This window comes from Elephas maximus, chromosome 14 (assembly GCF_024166365.1).
Source record: "Elephas maximus indicus isolate mEleMax1 chromosome 14, mEleMax1 primary haplotype, whole genome shotgun sequence".
Lineage (NCBI taxonomy): Eukaryota > Metazoa > Chordata > Mammalia > Proboscidea > Elephantidae > Elephas > Elephas maximus.
The window spans coordinates 98,817,498-98,832,419 of record NC_064832.1 but is presented as its reverse complement, the minus strand read 5'-3'; the positions used below and the strand labels follow the sequence as shown (position 1 = coordinate 98,832,419).

Genomic DNA, 14,922 nt, shown 5'->3' with positions numbered 1-14,922 from the left:
TGAAACCAATCAGTATCCCCTTGCTCTGTCCGAACAACTGCCTCTTGATCTATGTAAAGGTTCCTCATGAGCACAATTAAATGTTCTGGAATTCCCATTCTTCGCAGCATTATCCATAGTTTGTTATGATCCACACAGTCAAATGCCTCTGCATAATCAATAAAACACAGGTAAACATCCTTCTGGTATTCTCTGCTTTCAGCCAGGATCCATCTGACATCAGCAATGATATCCCTGGTTCCACGTTCTCTTCTGAAACCAGCCTGAATTTCTGGCAGTTCCCTATCGATATACTGCTGCAGCCGTTTTTGAATGATCTTCAGCAAAATTTTGCTTGCATGTGATATTCACGATATTGTTCTATAATTTCCACACTCGGTTGGATCACCTTTTTTGGGAATAGGGATAAATGTGGATCTCTCCCAGTCAGTTGGCCAGGAAGCTGTCTTCCGTATTTCTTGGCACAGACGAGTGAGCACCTCCAGCGCTGCATCTGTTTGTTGAAACATCTCAATTGATATTCCATCAATTCCTGGAGCCTTGTTTTTCACCAATGCCTTCAGAGCAGCTTGGACGTCTTCCTTCAGTACCATCGGTTCCTGGTCATATGCCACCTCTCGAAATGGTTGAACATCGACTAATTCTTTTTGGTGTAATGTATAATGACTCTATGTATTCCTTCCATCTTCTTTTCATGCTTCCTGCATCATTTAATATTTTCCCCATAGAATCCTTCACTATTGCAACTCGAGGTTTGAATTTTTTCAATTCTTTCAGCTTGAGAAACACCGAGCGTGCTCTTCTTTTTTGGTTTTCCATCTCCAGCTCTTTGCACACGTCATAATAATACTTTACTTTGTCTTCTGGAGAGGCCCTTTGAAATCTTCTGTTCAGTTCTTTTACTTGACCAATTCTTCCTTTTGCTTTAGCTGCTCGACATTTGAGAGCAAGTTTCAGAGTCTCCTCTGACATCCATCTTGGTCTTTTCATTCTTTCCTGTCTTTTCAGTGACCTCTTGCTTTCTTCATGGATGATGTCCTTGATGTCATTCCACAGCTTGTCTGGTCTGCGGTCACTAGTGTTCAGTGCATCAAATCTATTCTTCAGATGGTCTCTAAGTTCAGGTGGGATGTACTCAAGGTCATATTTTGGCTCTGATTTTCTTCAGTTTCAGCTTGAACTTGCATATGAGCAATTGATGGTCTGTTCCACAGTCGGCCCCTGGCCTTGTTCTGACTGATGATACTGAGTTTTTCCATTGTATCTTCCCACAGATGTAGTTGATTTGATTTCTGTGTGTTCCATCTGGCGAGGCCCATGTGTATAGTCGCCATTTATATTGGTGAAAGAAGGTATTTGCAATGAATAAGTCATTGGTCTTGCAAAATTCTATCATTTGATCTCTGGCATTGTTTCTATCACCAAGGCCATATTTTCCAACTACTGATCCTTCTTCTTTGTTTCCAACTTTCGCATTCCGATTGCCAGTAATTATCAATGCATCTTGATTGCATATTCGATCAATTTCAGACTGCAGCAGCTGATAAAAATCTTCTATTTTTTCATCTTTGACCCTAGTAGTTGGTGTGTAAATTTGAATAATAGTCGTATTAACTGGTCTTCCTTGTAGGCGAATGGATATTATCCTATCACTGACAGTGTTGTACTCCAGGATAGATGTTGAAATGTTCTTTTTGATGATGAATGCAACACCATTCCTCTTTGAGTTGTCAGTCCCAGCATAGTAGACTATATGATTGTCTAATTCAAAATGGCCAATACCAGTCCCTTTCAGCTCACTAATGCCTAGGATATCGATGTGTATGCATTCCATTTCATTTTTGACGATTTCGAATTTTCGTAGATTCATACTTCGTGCATTCCAGGTTCCGATTATTAATGGATGTTTGCAGCTGTTTCTTCTCATTTTGATTCGTGCCACATCAGCAAATGAAGGTCCCGAAAGCTTTACTCCATCCACATCATTAAGGTCAACTCTGCTTTGAGGAGGCAGCTCTTCCCCAGTGATCTTTTGAGTGCCTTCCAACCTGGGGGGCTCATCTTCCAGCACTATACCAGACAATGTTCCGCTGCTATTCATAAGGTTTTCACTGGCTAATGCTTTTCAGAAGTAGACTACAGGGTCCTTCTTCCTAGTCTGTCTTAGTCTGTAAGCTTAGCTGAAACCTGTCCTCCGTGGGTGACCCTGCTGGTATCTGAATACCGGTGGCATAGCTTCCAGCATCACAGCAACACACAAGCCCCCACAGTATGACAAACTGACAGATGTGTGGGGGAGGAGTATACAGCAAGTTATACATAGGCTTTTGTATGAGAGACTGACTTGATTTGTAAACTTTTACTTAAAGCACAATAAAAATTTTTTTATAAAAGGCATCACTTATAAGCATTTAAATTCTATGAGGACAGGAACTCAGGCCTGTTAGAAACTGTATCTTCACTTTCTAATAGAACGTCTGGCACAGAGTAGGCCCTCGGTAAACATTTCCGGAGCTAAGGAGTAAATGAACAAACTTTCCAAAGAAGGGACCATTAATAAAAGGCAGCTGGATTTTTGGATAGATGTGTTTTTGAAGAATTTGGGTTATGTTAGTTTGGCAATCATTTATAGCAACCCAGGAGCATGTCTTTTGGGAAAGGTAAAAGCATTTTTTGTAATTACCCTCTAACTTACCTGCTTAAAACTTACCTGCTTAGCCAGTTCTAAATTTATATAGATTTTCTTAAGACAGACCATTCCTGTGACAGTTCCTTAGTTTGCTGCTACAGTGAAGTACAAACAAAATGGCAGGTGAGTTAGCTGGTGGTTCAAGGGTAGAGTTCTTGCCTTCCCTGTGGGAGACCCAAGTTCGATTCCCGGCCAGTGCGGCTCATGAGCAGCCACCACCCGTCTGTCAGTAGAGGCTTGTGTGTTGTTAGATGCTGAACAGGTTTCGGCAGAGCTTCCAGACTAAGACAGGCTAGGAAGAAAGGCCTGGAGATCTACTTCTGAAAACCAACTGATGAAAACCCGTGGATCCCAGCAGTCCGATCCTGCTGTATATGGAGTCCCCATGAGTTGGGAGCTGACTCGACAGCAGCTAACAGCCACAAACAATAAGAAAATCGGGTTGGCGGTTCGAGTCCACCCAGAGGTGCCTTGGAAGAAAGCCTGGTGATCTACTTCTGAAAAATCAGTCACTGAGGACCCTGTGGAGCACAGTTCTACTCTTTCACACATGGGATCACCAAGAATTGGAGTCAACTCGACGGCAACTGGTTTGTTATTAGGGCAGAGGAAGCACATGAATTTTGCCTTCTGGAATCCTAAGCCCACCTCCACCAAGTGGCCGTACCATTAACCCTCTGATGGTGGCCATCAGAGATCCATTAGCAGAGCTAGCGGGTCAGAAGGACAAGTGTATGTCTAAGAAACAGTGGAAAAGCATGGGGCCAGCCCCACCCAGGAGACTGGAGGACCATTAGGGTAACATGCTACGTCATGTATCCAGATACTCTGGGGTTCCTGGGCCAGCCCCACCTGGGAGATTAGAGGAACGTTAGAGTGACACTTAGGAAGTAGCTTGGAAGGTTACCCAGTTTCATTCCCTGAAGTCCTGCTTTTGCCATGTTGATGGTCATGTTTAATTTAGAGACATACGTATCCAGATACTCTGGGGTTCCTGGTAAGACCCCAAAAGGGTATTAAAGCATAACAAAACAGAACCATAATAAGCAGGACAGTAGGCCAAATACAGCTAGGAGGATGGATATTTCCTTCATCGGGAGCCCTGGTGGTGCAGTGGTGAAGTGCTCAGCTGTGAACCAAAAGGTTGGTCATGTGAACCCACCAGCTCTTCCATGGGAGAAAGATGTGGCAGTCTGCTTCGGTGAAGATTACCAAGCCCAAACCCATTGCCATCAAGTGAATTCCAACTCATAGCGACCCTATAGGACAGGGTAGAACTGCCCCACAGGGTTTCCAAGGAGCAGATGGTGGCTTTGAACTGCCCACTTTATGGTTAGCAGCAGAGCTCTTAAGAACTGCACCACCAGGGTTCCTTTGTAAAAATTATAGCCTTGAAAACTCTGTGGGGCAGTCCTACTCTGTCCTATAGAGTCGCTATGAGCCGGAATCAACTTGATGGCAACAGGTTTGGTTTTTGGTTTGGTCAGTTCAATTTTACTAGCAAGTAAAACATTTCCAAGATGGCCAGCAGATCGTAACTCAGCCCCTGAGAGTGAGTGGAGCAAAGGGAAGAGCTGCTGAGATCCATACTGCAACGGCTACATCCCGGCTCAGTCTCCTGGTGCTGTGAGGAATGGATGGACCAGCTGAAAGCAAAATGCACAACGGTGTTCTCCTATTAATGAAATGAAGACTATCTGTGACGGCTAGCAATAAATGAAGAAAAGCAAGGGAAAAAAAAAAAAGGAAAAGCAGCCTCATGGCTCTGAAAATGCAATTACTGAAATCCAGTAATTACTGACTTGACAGAAAGCCTTGCCTCGAGATTCAGATGGGGTGTATCCCTTGCAAACCCTGCCCATACTGCAGAATAGAAATAGTTTGATCCCTAGGCTCCAAGGTGTCCTGTTTGCTTAGAGAAAACATAGCCCGTTAGAGTAGATTGATAGTGATATTAAGCATATTCACAGAATTTTATAGGTGGAAGCTCCCTAGGGACCATACATGTAGTCCCCGCCCCTCAGTCTGAAAAAACAAAGGGACTAGGAAATTGGGGTTCAGTGTGGCTAGGAAGAGGAGCTCTGGTGGCGCAGTGGTCAGGCCGACAATGGAAAGGTCGGCTGTTTGAGACCACCAGCCGCTCTGCAAGAGAAGGACGTGGAGGTCTGTTTCCATAAAGATTACAGCCTTGGAAACCCTACGGGGCACTTCTACTCTGTCCTACAGAGCTATTATGAGTTGGAACTGACTCAGTGGCAGTGGGTCCAGGTATGTTTCCTAACAACAACAACAAAAAAACCCCTCAGTGGCAGTGAGAGTCCTGTGTGAAGGATGATATAACCCTATGGAAGAAACAAGATGTGGAGCACAGCCCTACTCTGACGCATACTGAGTGCCCATGAATCAGAATTAACTCAGCAGTAGCTAGTTTGGTATACAGAGGATAGTATCATCGCATTATCACAGAAAGTAGCCCTGGTAGCGCAATGTTTAAGCACTCGGCTGCTAACCAAAAGATTGATGGTTCGAACCCCCTCAGCAGTTCCGCAGAAGGAAGACCTGGCGACCTGCTCCCATAAGGATTACAGCTTAGGGGCCCCTGTGGGGCAGCTCTACTCCGTCACGTGGGTCCCCGTGAGCCAAAAACTGACTCCGCGCAGTCGCAAAGACATCGTTATGTGACCACATTCAGGAGGAATTGAAGTCTTGGTATCCTAAAATTGACTTTTTTAAGCAAATGAGCCCCAAAGGCTCATCTAAATACTCCATGCAGGAGAATTTGAAAATTACTCAAAACCAAGCCCACCGCCGTCGAGTCGATTCCAACTCACAGCGACCCTAACGGACAGAGTAGAACTGCCCCATGGAGTTTCCGAGGAGCGCCTGGCGGATTCAAACTGCCGACCTCTTGGGTAGTAGCCGTAGCTCTTAACCACGATGCCACCGGGATTTCTGAAAATTACTCAAAGATCTTAAAATTATCCAAAAAGCTTCAAGCCAGTACTTTCAAGTAAATAATAGAAGAATAATGGAAGAGCCCTCGACTGCTAACAGAAAGATCAGCGATTTAAACCCACCAGCGGCTCCTTAGGCGGAAGACCTGCTGATCTGCTCCTATAAAGATTACAGCCAAGGAAATCCCACAGGGCAGTTCTGTTCTGTCACATGGGGTCTCTGTGAGTTGAAAATCGGCTTGACGGTCCTGACAACAACATCCCAGTACATACAACAGCAGCTGGCATTGTATATTTTTTAGACAACTGTCTTAGAGCTTCGTATTTGTTTACCAGTGGTCAAATCCAGACGCAAGGGATTCTTTGCTCACCTCTAACCTGTGGTGATTAATACCAACAGGTGATAATGCCAGCTTCAGGTGTTCTTCCCACAACACCACCAAACCCAGTGCCGTCGAGTCGATTCCAACTCATAGCGACCCCATAGGACAGAGTAGGACTGCCCCATAGAGATTCCAAGGAGCAGCTGGTGGATTCGAACTGCCGACCCTTTGGTTAGCAGCTGTAGCACTTAATTACTATGCCACCAGGGCTTCCTCAGGTGCTCTTACCTGCTCTTAATGAAGTGGTGACCTCTTGGGGACACTGCTGGCGAAAGTCTGCTGTGAGCCCATTCACACTGATTCCCACAAAGCAGCCAAGCTCGAACAAAATAACAAATAAAATCAGAAACCTGCAAGGAAGCCTTAGGTATCTGTGGAGCAGTAAGCCTGCACCTGAAGACAGCAGCCTGACTTTTATACAGACAGGGGTCCAGGGACAGAGACTTGACCTCTGGGGATTTTGTGATTGATAAAATTTGTCACTCAGAAATGGTGGAAAGGGCCCAGAGTTTAAGTTTGTGACGCAGGACTTCAGGGGATGAATTATGTTTCAATTTTTTTTTTTTTTTTTGGTGGAGGAAAATTATCAGTTTGCTCATATATATATATATATATATAGTTTTTTTACAGTGCCTTTTTAAAAGTATGTAATAGCAGATAGGCCATCTCTTTGCTGAATTCATCTGTGTCTCAAACTGTGTTGAGGGCCAAAGAATTCAGTCATCAAAGATGAATTGCACAAATTTTGGAGACAAGATAATTTTATAGGCACAATTAAAATTTTAGAAATAGTCTATACAACAGTGCTTACTGTGCCAAGAAATGGGGCTACCATAGGTGTGTTTTCAACAGAGAAATGCCTGAGCAGAATTAGTGAGGCTATCAATTCTACCTGACATAATTCGATCATATGGGACATAAATTGTATCCTTAAATATTGACTTGAATACTTCTAACTTCTTACTCTTTTGTGTTATGGAATTACTTTGGGTTCTATTCTTCTGTTACTTAGAAAGTCAAGTATGTAACTATTTAAAATAATTTAATCCTGCATTAATTAAGAACCATTTATTATGTGCCTAAGATGTACAGCACCAGCCTCTGCTAGGCACCCTGAAAAGTGCAGAGGCTTCAGGTTCTCATAGAGGAGTTACGTGCTCCCTGGGAGATTGCGCACAAAAGAGGCCAGCGTGCCGGTAGGTGCCAAAAGCTCCATCAGGACAATACGCACCTAGAAGGGAAAAGGAGATGTGATGCAGGAGGTGAAACCTGACCGAATGTTGGAGGCTGATGAACACCTTGAGCCAAGATAGAGCGATGAGAAGATTAAAGTCCGTTCAGAGAGATATCCGTTAGGACTGCTTTGATTGCCAAGGAAGAAAACCCGAATCAAATTGGCTTAAGCAAAAAGGAAATTCATTAGTTTATACCCACTGCCGTCGAGGCGATTCCAACTCATAGCAACCCTACAGGACAGAGGAGAACTGTCCCACAGGGTTTCCTAGGCTGTAACCTTTACAGAAGCAGCCTGCCCTGTCTTTCTCCTGTGGAGCTGCTGGTGAGTTCGAACCGCCAGTCTTTCAGTTAGCAGCTGAGCACTTTAACCACTGTGCCACCAGGTCTCCTTCATTAGTGTGTAGGCTATGAAAAGTCCAAGAGGCAGCTTTGGCATTCATGATGGAGGAATTCAGTGCTCAGTGGGGACTTGGTTTCTTTTCATCTCTCCTCTGCACTCCTGGTGACGGCTTTAGTCTCAGGCTGCGCGCAGTACCGGAGCCCTGGTGGCGAAACTGACTCGACAGCAGTGGGTTTGCCTTGGTTTTTTTTGCACACAGCCATGGAGTTGACTCCAACTCCCAGCAACCCTGTAGGACAGAGGAGAACTGCCCCCTAGAGTTCCTAGGCTGTGATCCTCACAGAAGCAGATCGCCAGGTCTCTCTACTGAGGAGCCTCTAGGTGGGTTCAAACTGCCAACCTTTTGTTTAGCAGCGGAGCGCTTAACCACTGCACCACCAGGGCCATGCCTTCTGATCTACAGTTACCTACTTAATTATAGCACAAACAGTTAAGCCCTAGATCACTAACCAAAAGGTTGGTGCTTCAAACCCACCCAGAGCCGTATTCAGAAGACAGGCTTGGTGATCTGCTTCTGAAAGCTCACAGCCTTGAAAACCCTATGGGGCAGGCTTCTGACCTACACTTAATTTTAAAATGTTATCTTATATCAAATTAAAAAAAAACGAAACCCTTTGCTGTTGAGTCGATTCCAACTCTTAGTGACCCTGTAGGACACAGTAGAACTGCCCCACGGAGTTCCCAAGGAGCACCTGGTGGATTCCAACTGCCGACCTTTTGGTTAGCAGCTGTAGCTCTTAACCACTATACCACCAAGGTTTCCTATATCAAATTGTAAAGGAAAAAAAGAGCCTAGCTACACAGCCTGGCTGTTTAGAATCCTGTTTTTACCTACAACCTCTCTGTGAGGGTGGTTGAGAATTATCCTTGCTCCTATCGAGTGGCCGAGAGAACAGAGAGAAGGGTTCATCCACCTGTGGATGAGGCTGGACTTAGAATCCCTCGCCTCAGGGCCGTCTGCGCGTCCTACACCTGACTGCCTCCATGCGGTAGCGGAACTCAGCCCGTGGCCAGTAGCCATTTGTCTCTCTCTGGAGAAGGTAGAAGTGGAAAGTTTTTATGACGAGGAGAAGAGTTTGTGTTACTTCCTCGATTAATGACAGAATGGTTTAATGTGAGTCAGACTAAATAGAACATCGGTTTTCCACAGGCGTTCGACTCTCCACAAACAGAACTTGTCCAGTGTGCTTTGAAAGCAAGATACCATGTGTTGTAACTTTACAGTGTTTTAAATAAAGTTAGGAATTTGGATTTTATAATGCTGAAAATAACGTAAAACCGGTGGGTATAAGAACCAAGAAGTATATAGGAGGGTCCTTAAAAAATTCCACAAGTAAAAGAATCAAAGGTGGACGTTTCAACAAAACAGCTATTGAATCATTGTATTAACAGCCTAGAGAAATGAGAAGTGGATTATTAAACTTGACCTCACTCGCTGGTTTGTAACTCTGCTGTGCAGCGTGTGGGTTATCTTTAAAGCAGATGGGTTGAGCCTGACGAAGCCGCTTTCTCTGCTCGTCCTGCAGGCTGTCTCCCTTTCTCTGTCTTCATTTTGGGGCTTTGACAGTCCTGTTTGAGACCTGAGGCTACCCTAACACTGCACTGCAGTTGTGTGAGGGGGCTCAGTTTTCACTTGGTTCTCCGGACCAGGCTGGCTGTAAATTTCTCTCTGTCCTTTGAAGAAGTTAACAGTAAATGTTCAAGAGGCAAAATGGTGGCACAGAGCCCGGTGGAGGAAAAAGAACCTTTTAAAAAGCAGGCTGACCTCCAGGCTACAGCCTCGTAAAGAGGGACTTCCAAACGCCGATGCCTTCAACTTTTATGTGTGTTGCTGTATTTTTCTTCCGTTGTGTATTCTATGTGTGTTCTGTGTTTTTCTGCTCTCTGTGTGAGCTTTCTCTGTAATGACTGCCTGTCCTCCCCACACCCACTAAATCTGGGGCGAAGTCATGCCACTCCCAATTTTGATGTCAAAGTAACTTCCAGAGCTGAGGCGGGAGATATCCCATCCTGGACATCACCTGAGGTTTCCCCAGGAAGAGTAAGGCGTAGAGACCTATGCAGCTCAACTCCAGCCTCACAAATGGCCACACACCACAATGAAAATGAACGTTTCAAGGGAACTTGGAGGGATCTTTCCATTCGGTTTAATTTCATTCAAAGCAGCGTTCAGTTCCAGGCACTGGTTTCATTAACATTAACCCAGGGTTTCAGCCTGGCTGCCTCATCAGCAGGGAATAAGATCGTCCCGAATGAGGAGGTGCTAACGTGTGGAGCCTGTGGTTCTGTCTCCCTGTCTGACAACTTCATCACCTTTCCTCTTTATCGCACAGCCGCCCTGAGCTGAATGCTGACGCACGTGGGTCGTCAGCCTGCCCTCCACCATCACGGGCATCTGGCTGGCCTGGGATGGGAGCTAGTGGAAATGTGGGTGGGGCTGGGGCCAGGTCAGACCTCCATCCACCTTGCCAGTGCCTGCTGAATCGTAAGGGTCGTGGGGAGCAGAGAACTCCCCAGCGGTGTTGACTGTGAAAACTTGGCAGAGAGCACCCTGGTAGACGGGTTCTTTGGTCCGCTTTGGCCTTGAACTCCAGCATTGGTTATGCTGTCATTTCCCGCGGCCTAATTGTCCTCTTTCTCATTTTATGCCCCCGCCAGACCACCGCTCTTGATAAGGAGAGGCAGGTTTTCCGACGAAGACGCCACCAGGATGTGAGGTACAAGGCCCAGCCGGCTCCCCCGGAACTCAACTCAGAATCGGAAGACTACTCCCCAAGCTCCTCCGAGACGGTCCGCTCTCCCAACTCACCCTTTTAACGAGACCCCCGGACTGAAAGCCCTAGCTTAACCCTTTGAGACTCGTGAGGTTTTCCAAATTGATGTCCAACGGTTCCATCTGATTGATCTAGCGCTGGTGCTGGGGCGGCCACATGGGAAGTGTGTTCTGGTCTCTTGGTGGTGGTCAGCCTTCACTGAGTGAGACAACACGGGGTTTTTGTGAGAATGGCGACTTGCTGCTGCTAGGGTGCTCAAAGGGTTAAGAGCAATGCACCATTTTTTTTTTTTTTTAATAAGTTAGAAGCAGTGAATGTTTTTATCTGTCAAGCTAGGATCTGCAGTATGTAAAATAGCACACGATAACCCTCTGAGTGCATAGAATTCTACTGAGAACACCTCTTAGGGAACTCTCCAGGCTTTGGACGTCTGCTTACACGGTTCATGATCTCGCTGCAGATTCAGGGCTGTTGATTCGAGGCTGAGATGTCCGGCAAGAGGCCATCTGAATGACATCTTGCTTATCCCTTTACGTCAGTGTACAAAAATGGCAGACCTAGAACTTAGGCATGAGCACCCCTCTTTCTTCACAGGAGCCCTGGCGGCACGGTGGATAAGCACTCACCTGCTAATCAAAAGGTTGGTGGTTCAAACCCTTCAGCCACTCCTCTGGAGATGGACATGGCGGTCTGCTTCTGTAAAGACTACAGCCTTGGAAACCCTATGGGACAGTTCCACTTTGTCCTATAGGGTCGCATGAGTTGGAGTCGAGCCGACAGCAGTGGGTTTTTTGGTATAAATGACTGGAAGGAGCCCTAGTGGCTCTGTGGTTAAGCACTTGGCTGTTAAGGCAAAGGTTGATGGTTTGAACCCACTAGTGGCTCCAAAAGAGAGAGACCTGGTGACCTGCTCCTGTAGATTACAGCGTCTGAAACCCTGTGGGGCAGTTCTACTCTGTCACGTGGGGTCTCTGTGATTTGGAATCAACTTGAAGGCAACAGGCTTGGTTTTGTTTTTGGTTCTTCACAATCCTACTAAGAAATGATTTTGGCAACAGATGTGTAACTGTCAGGCCCGGGTCCCAGTTGGAGGGAGTTGGCTTTGTGGCAAATAACAGCCTGACCCAGAAAATAGGTGGTGACCCCCAAAAACTTGTCTCCATGTGAAGATGTGCTGATGACGCCCCAGAAATGCTGCTTCTACATCTGCTGCTTGTGCCGGGTGGACGCGCAGCTCACCATCCCCCACTGGTGCTTGGTGAGGTAGGGTCTGCCGGTCCCTTATCAACTTCTACAGGAAAACAACTCGTGGACAAGAGCAATACATTGCCAGGTGCTCTGTGGGGCCAGAATTTCAAACAGAAAGTGGAAGCTGGAGCCTGTTCTTTGTCTCGCCTGGCTTCTCATGCACTGCCGTCTTGAGTATGAGAGCCACACAAGGTGTGAGGTCCACATGTAGGACAGCCAGGTGCTAGCAAGGTGGCTGAGGGGAAAACAAGGTGGGAAAACTGTTCCGGAATGTTCTGGAATAATCCTGAAGGGGTTTTTAAGGAAATAAACTGCTGGGCAGACAAGTCACTGTACACCTTTAAGCTACACTGTTAGTCCTCAGCCAACGGTGGTGACTGTTGGAAGCTTGGTGGAGAATGCCCCAACGGACAGTTTCCTCGGCCAGCCTGGTGAACTCCAGAAATGGCTCCTTTGTCATTTCCTACATACAGTCTCCAGGGAGGAACAGAACGGGGAGACCTAGAAGATACCCCTGGGCATCAAACTTCCCTAAAATGACCTTCTAACACCATTTGCAGCTGTCCAGAGGAACGTGTTTATTTATTTATTTTTTCCCTTTCACTCTTTTTGGGCCAAGATCTGTCTGAAGCTGGTGTTTTCCCTCCTGTTACCAAATCTGTCTCCCCAGAGAGTTTCTTACGGAGTGTATCGCGTTTCAGAACGGAGGCCTGCTGCTTCCTGTTTCTTTGGGAACTCACATTACTGCAAAGCTCAAGAAGAGTGTAGCCCTGGTGCCTGGGAAGCAGGGGCCCTACCTAGATGCCCTCCAGAGGTTTGCTCAGCTCTGTGGCTTAGGAGACAACCAGCGAGTGGTGTCTTACAAAATTAGCATCTTAGCGTGGCTGATGTGCTTAGCTTGACTGAATCGCTTAGCTTGGCTAAGCTGTTCTTGTTTTTTCTGTTTTGAATTTTGCCCCCTTCAGGAGATTTTAAACCATACTTAAATAGCCTAAGGAGCCCTGGTGGTACAACAGATAAGCGCTCAGCTGCTAACCAAAAGATTGTTGGTTTGAACCCATCAGCGGCTCTTTGGGAGAAAGACCTGGCGATCTGCTCCTGTAAAGATTACAGCCTAGGAAACCCTGTGGGACGGTTCTACTCTGTCTCTTGGAATTGCTATGAGTCGAAATCAATTCGACAGCACTCCACAACAACAACAAAATGACCCTGAACGGATCAGAAATGGCTGCTTTCTGTAGAAACTGCAAAGCGAAGCGCCGCTCTAAGACTAAGGAGACTCAGCAGGGCCTCAGCTCTGAACCGGTGGCAATGAAGAGCCCCACGGGCAGGTGGCTTCCCCACAGCATGCTGTCATTTTCCTTTCTTTCTTTAAATTACTGGTCTGCAAATTCTGCGTTTCCCGGGGACTTTAAGTGCATTGTCACTGCATCTCGTACACAGAACCTACAGGGTGCAGCTCAGACCGCCCCAGTCCACCTGAGGGGAACTCTGTGTCCCTGCGTAGTTGGGGGTGGCTTTCCCTGCCCACTGCAGAAAGGCCACCCGGAAGAACACAGGGCCTGTTTGGCACAGGGTGCCATGGCACGGCTGTAGAATGTGAGTGATCTGTGCCAAGTGAACAGTGGAATGTGGCCTGTCAAGTAGAAGTATTGAGTCATCAGATGGAACGCAGTTGTTTCTGCCCTGAGCTGCCGAGATCCTGAACGGCAGAGATGTGCTTAGAGGGTTAGCAGACAAGCTCAAGGCCTGCTGATTCCGTGGGTGTATCCAGACTGCTTTGCTTTCAGCCCAGTGCTGTCCTTTTTTTTTTTCTTTCATGACATTCTTCAGATAGTTCAAGTTTGAAACAAGTGGTGGCGTTCTTCAAGGGATTTCTATAACCAAATCGATCTTATTTTTTATTTCACTTATCATAGAACAAATACGTACCATGACGGTCTCTCTGTAATTACCAATTTAATCATGCCAGGAGTATTTCCATATTTCCTTTCTTCCAAGTATTTAATATAGCTCTTACGATGGTGGCCTGGGAACGGGGACTATCTTCCTTTCTTGTCAAGACCCAACCATGTGGTGTTTTCAAGGGAATTTTAAGGTTCACTTTTCAGTTGGGTAGTAGACTAGTTAAAGAAAACTCTTTCATTACTTGCATTGTGTAAACCATCTCCGTAGATGGGAACTGTTCACATGAATGAACACATTTTTTCTCGACATTGTAGCAGAAATCATTTTATTCTTCATGATCAATGGATATGTGACTTGCTCCAGACTGTTAGAAGGAAATGTTAAGATTTCAGTCATTGGAAATGTTTTCACAGTAGCCCTCATCTAATTTACACGTGGTGCATATTAAAATAAGCAGAGAAAAAAATGCAAATAAACTGCTGAAAGTCCTTGGTGTGTTGTTTTCAATGCGGCCGCACGCCACCAGCCCATCACCCCAACCCTGGGTGGCAGCTAACAAGGCCATCAGATATTGTTGAAAGAAAGCAATAGATTCCTGGATGAAGGCTGAAACTGCCATCCTATACCCTCTGAGGCGTATTTCAGTTTAAAAAGAAAGAGAAAGAAAAACTGGTTCAGAGGGTCACAGAGCTGCCGTGTGGCCAGGGCTCTAGCACATTAAATCACCGTTGTTTGGTGGCCAAGGGCACCCATAAGACGATGTATCCCCCATGCTGCGTGCCACTGTGCTGAGGGAAAGCTTTCTCAATATTGTGCTATCTGGCAGCCCTTCCCTGGGTAAAGATTGGTCAGCATTTCCATGATCAACTTCTATTTTCATAGGTTTTTAACTTGACCATTAAAAAAAGTGCCCCAGGCTGAAGTTTGTAGTATAGGGCCGGGACCAAAGAGTGAAGGTTCGCTTCCTGTTTCTGTCTGGTCAGAGTTTTTGTTGTTCTTTTCATGAGAGAGAACAAGAAAAAACTCTGGTATGTCCCCTCCTTAATGGTGATGGATGTGGGGTTTTTTTTGTTTTTTTTTTAAATAAGTCACCCAGCATATATTGTAGATAGCATATCTTTTCTGTCATTTGTAAATCATTAATTTTTTATCACACTGCCACATGATTTTTTTTTTTAATCCAATCAAAAGTTTAAAAAAACTTTAAGTCAGTCAGTTCAAAAGTCAGTGCTTCTCTCCCGCTGCCTGCCATTTCCATTAGGAATTTGGGGGGAAATTATCTCAAATACGCCCTTACTTTGCATTTGGTGATAACGCCATTGAGACTCAT

At 45.8% G+C, this 14,922-nt stretch overlaps 1 protein-coding gene across 3 annotated transcripts in view; it reads left to right on the top strand.

Annotated features, from left to right (window-relative positions):
* DCLK1 (doublecortin like kinase 1) overlaps window positions 1–14,699 on the top strand; it is a 189,768-nt gene extending 175,069 nt beyond the window's left edge. For 2 of the 3 annotated variants that reach the window (XM_049853462.1, XM_049853464.1), the window contains one exon: window positions 10,321–14,699. In XM_049853462.1, coding sequence (XP_049709419.1) covers window positions 10,321–10,479 — 159 coding nt within the window. In that variant the 3' untranslated portion in view covers window positions 10,480–14,699. The remainder of the gene's footprint in view (window positions 1–10,320) is intronic. The other variant, XM_049853463.1, reaches the window with a different exon arrangement.
* The last annotated feature ends 223 nt before the right edge of the window (window positions 14,700–14,922 follow it).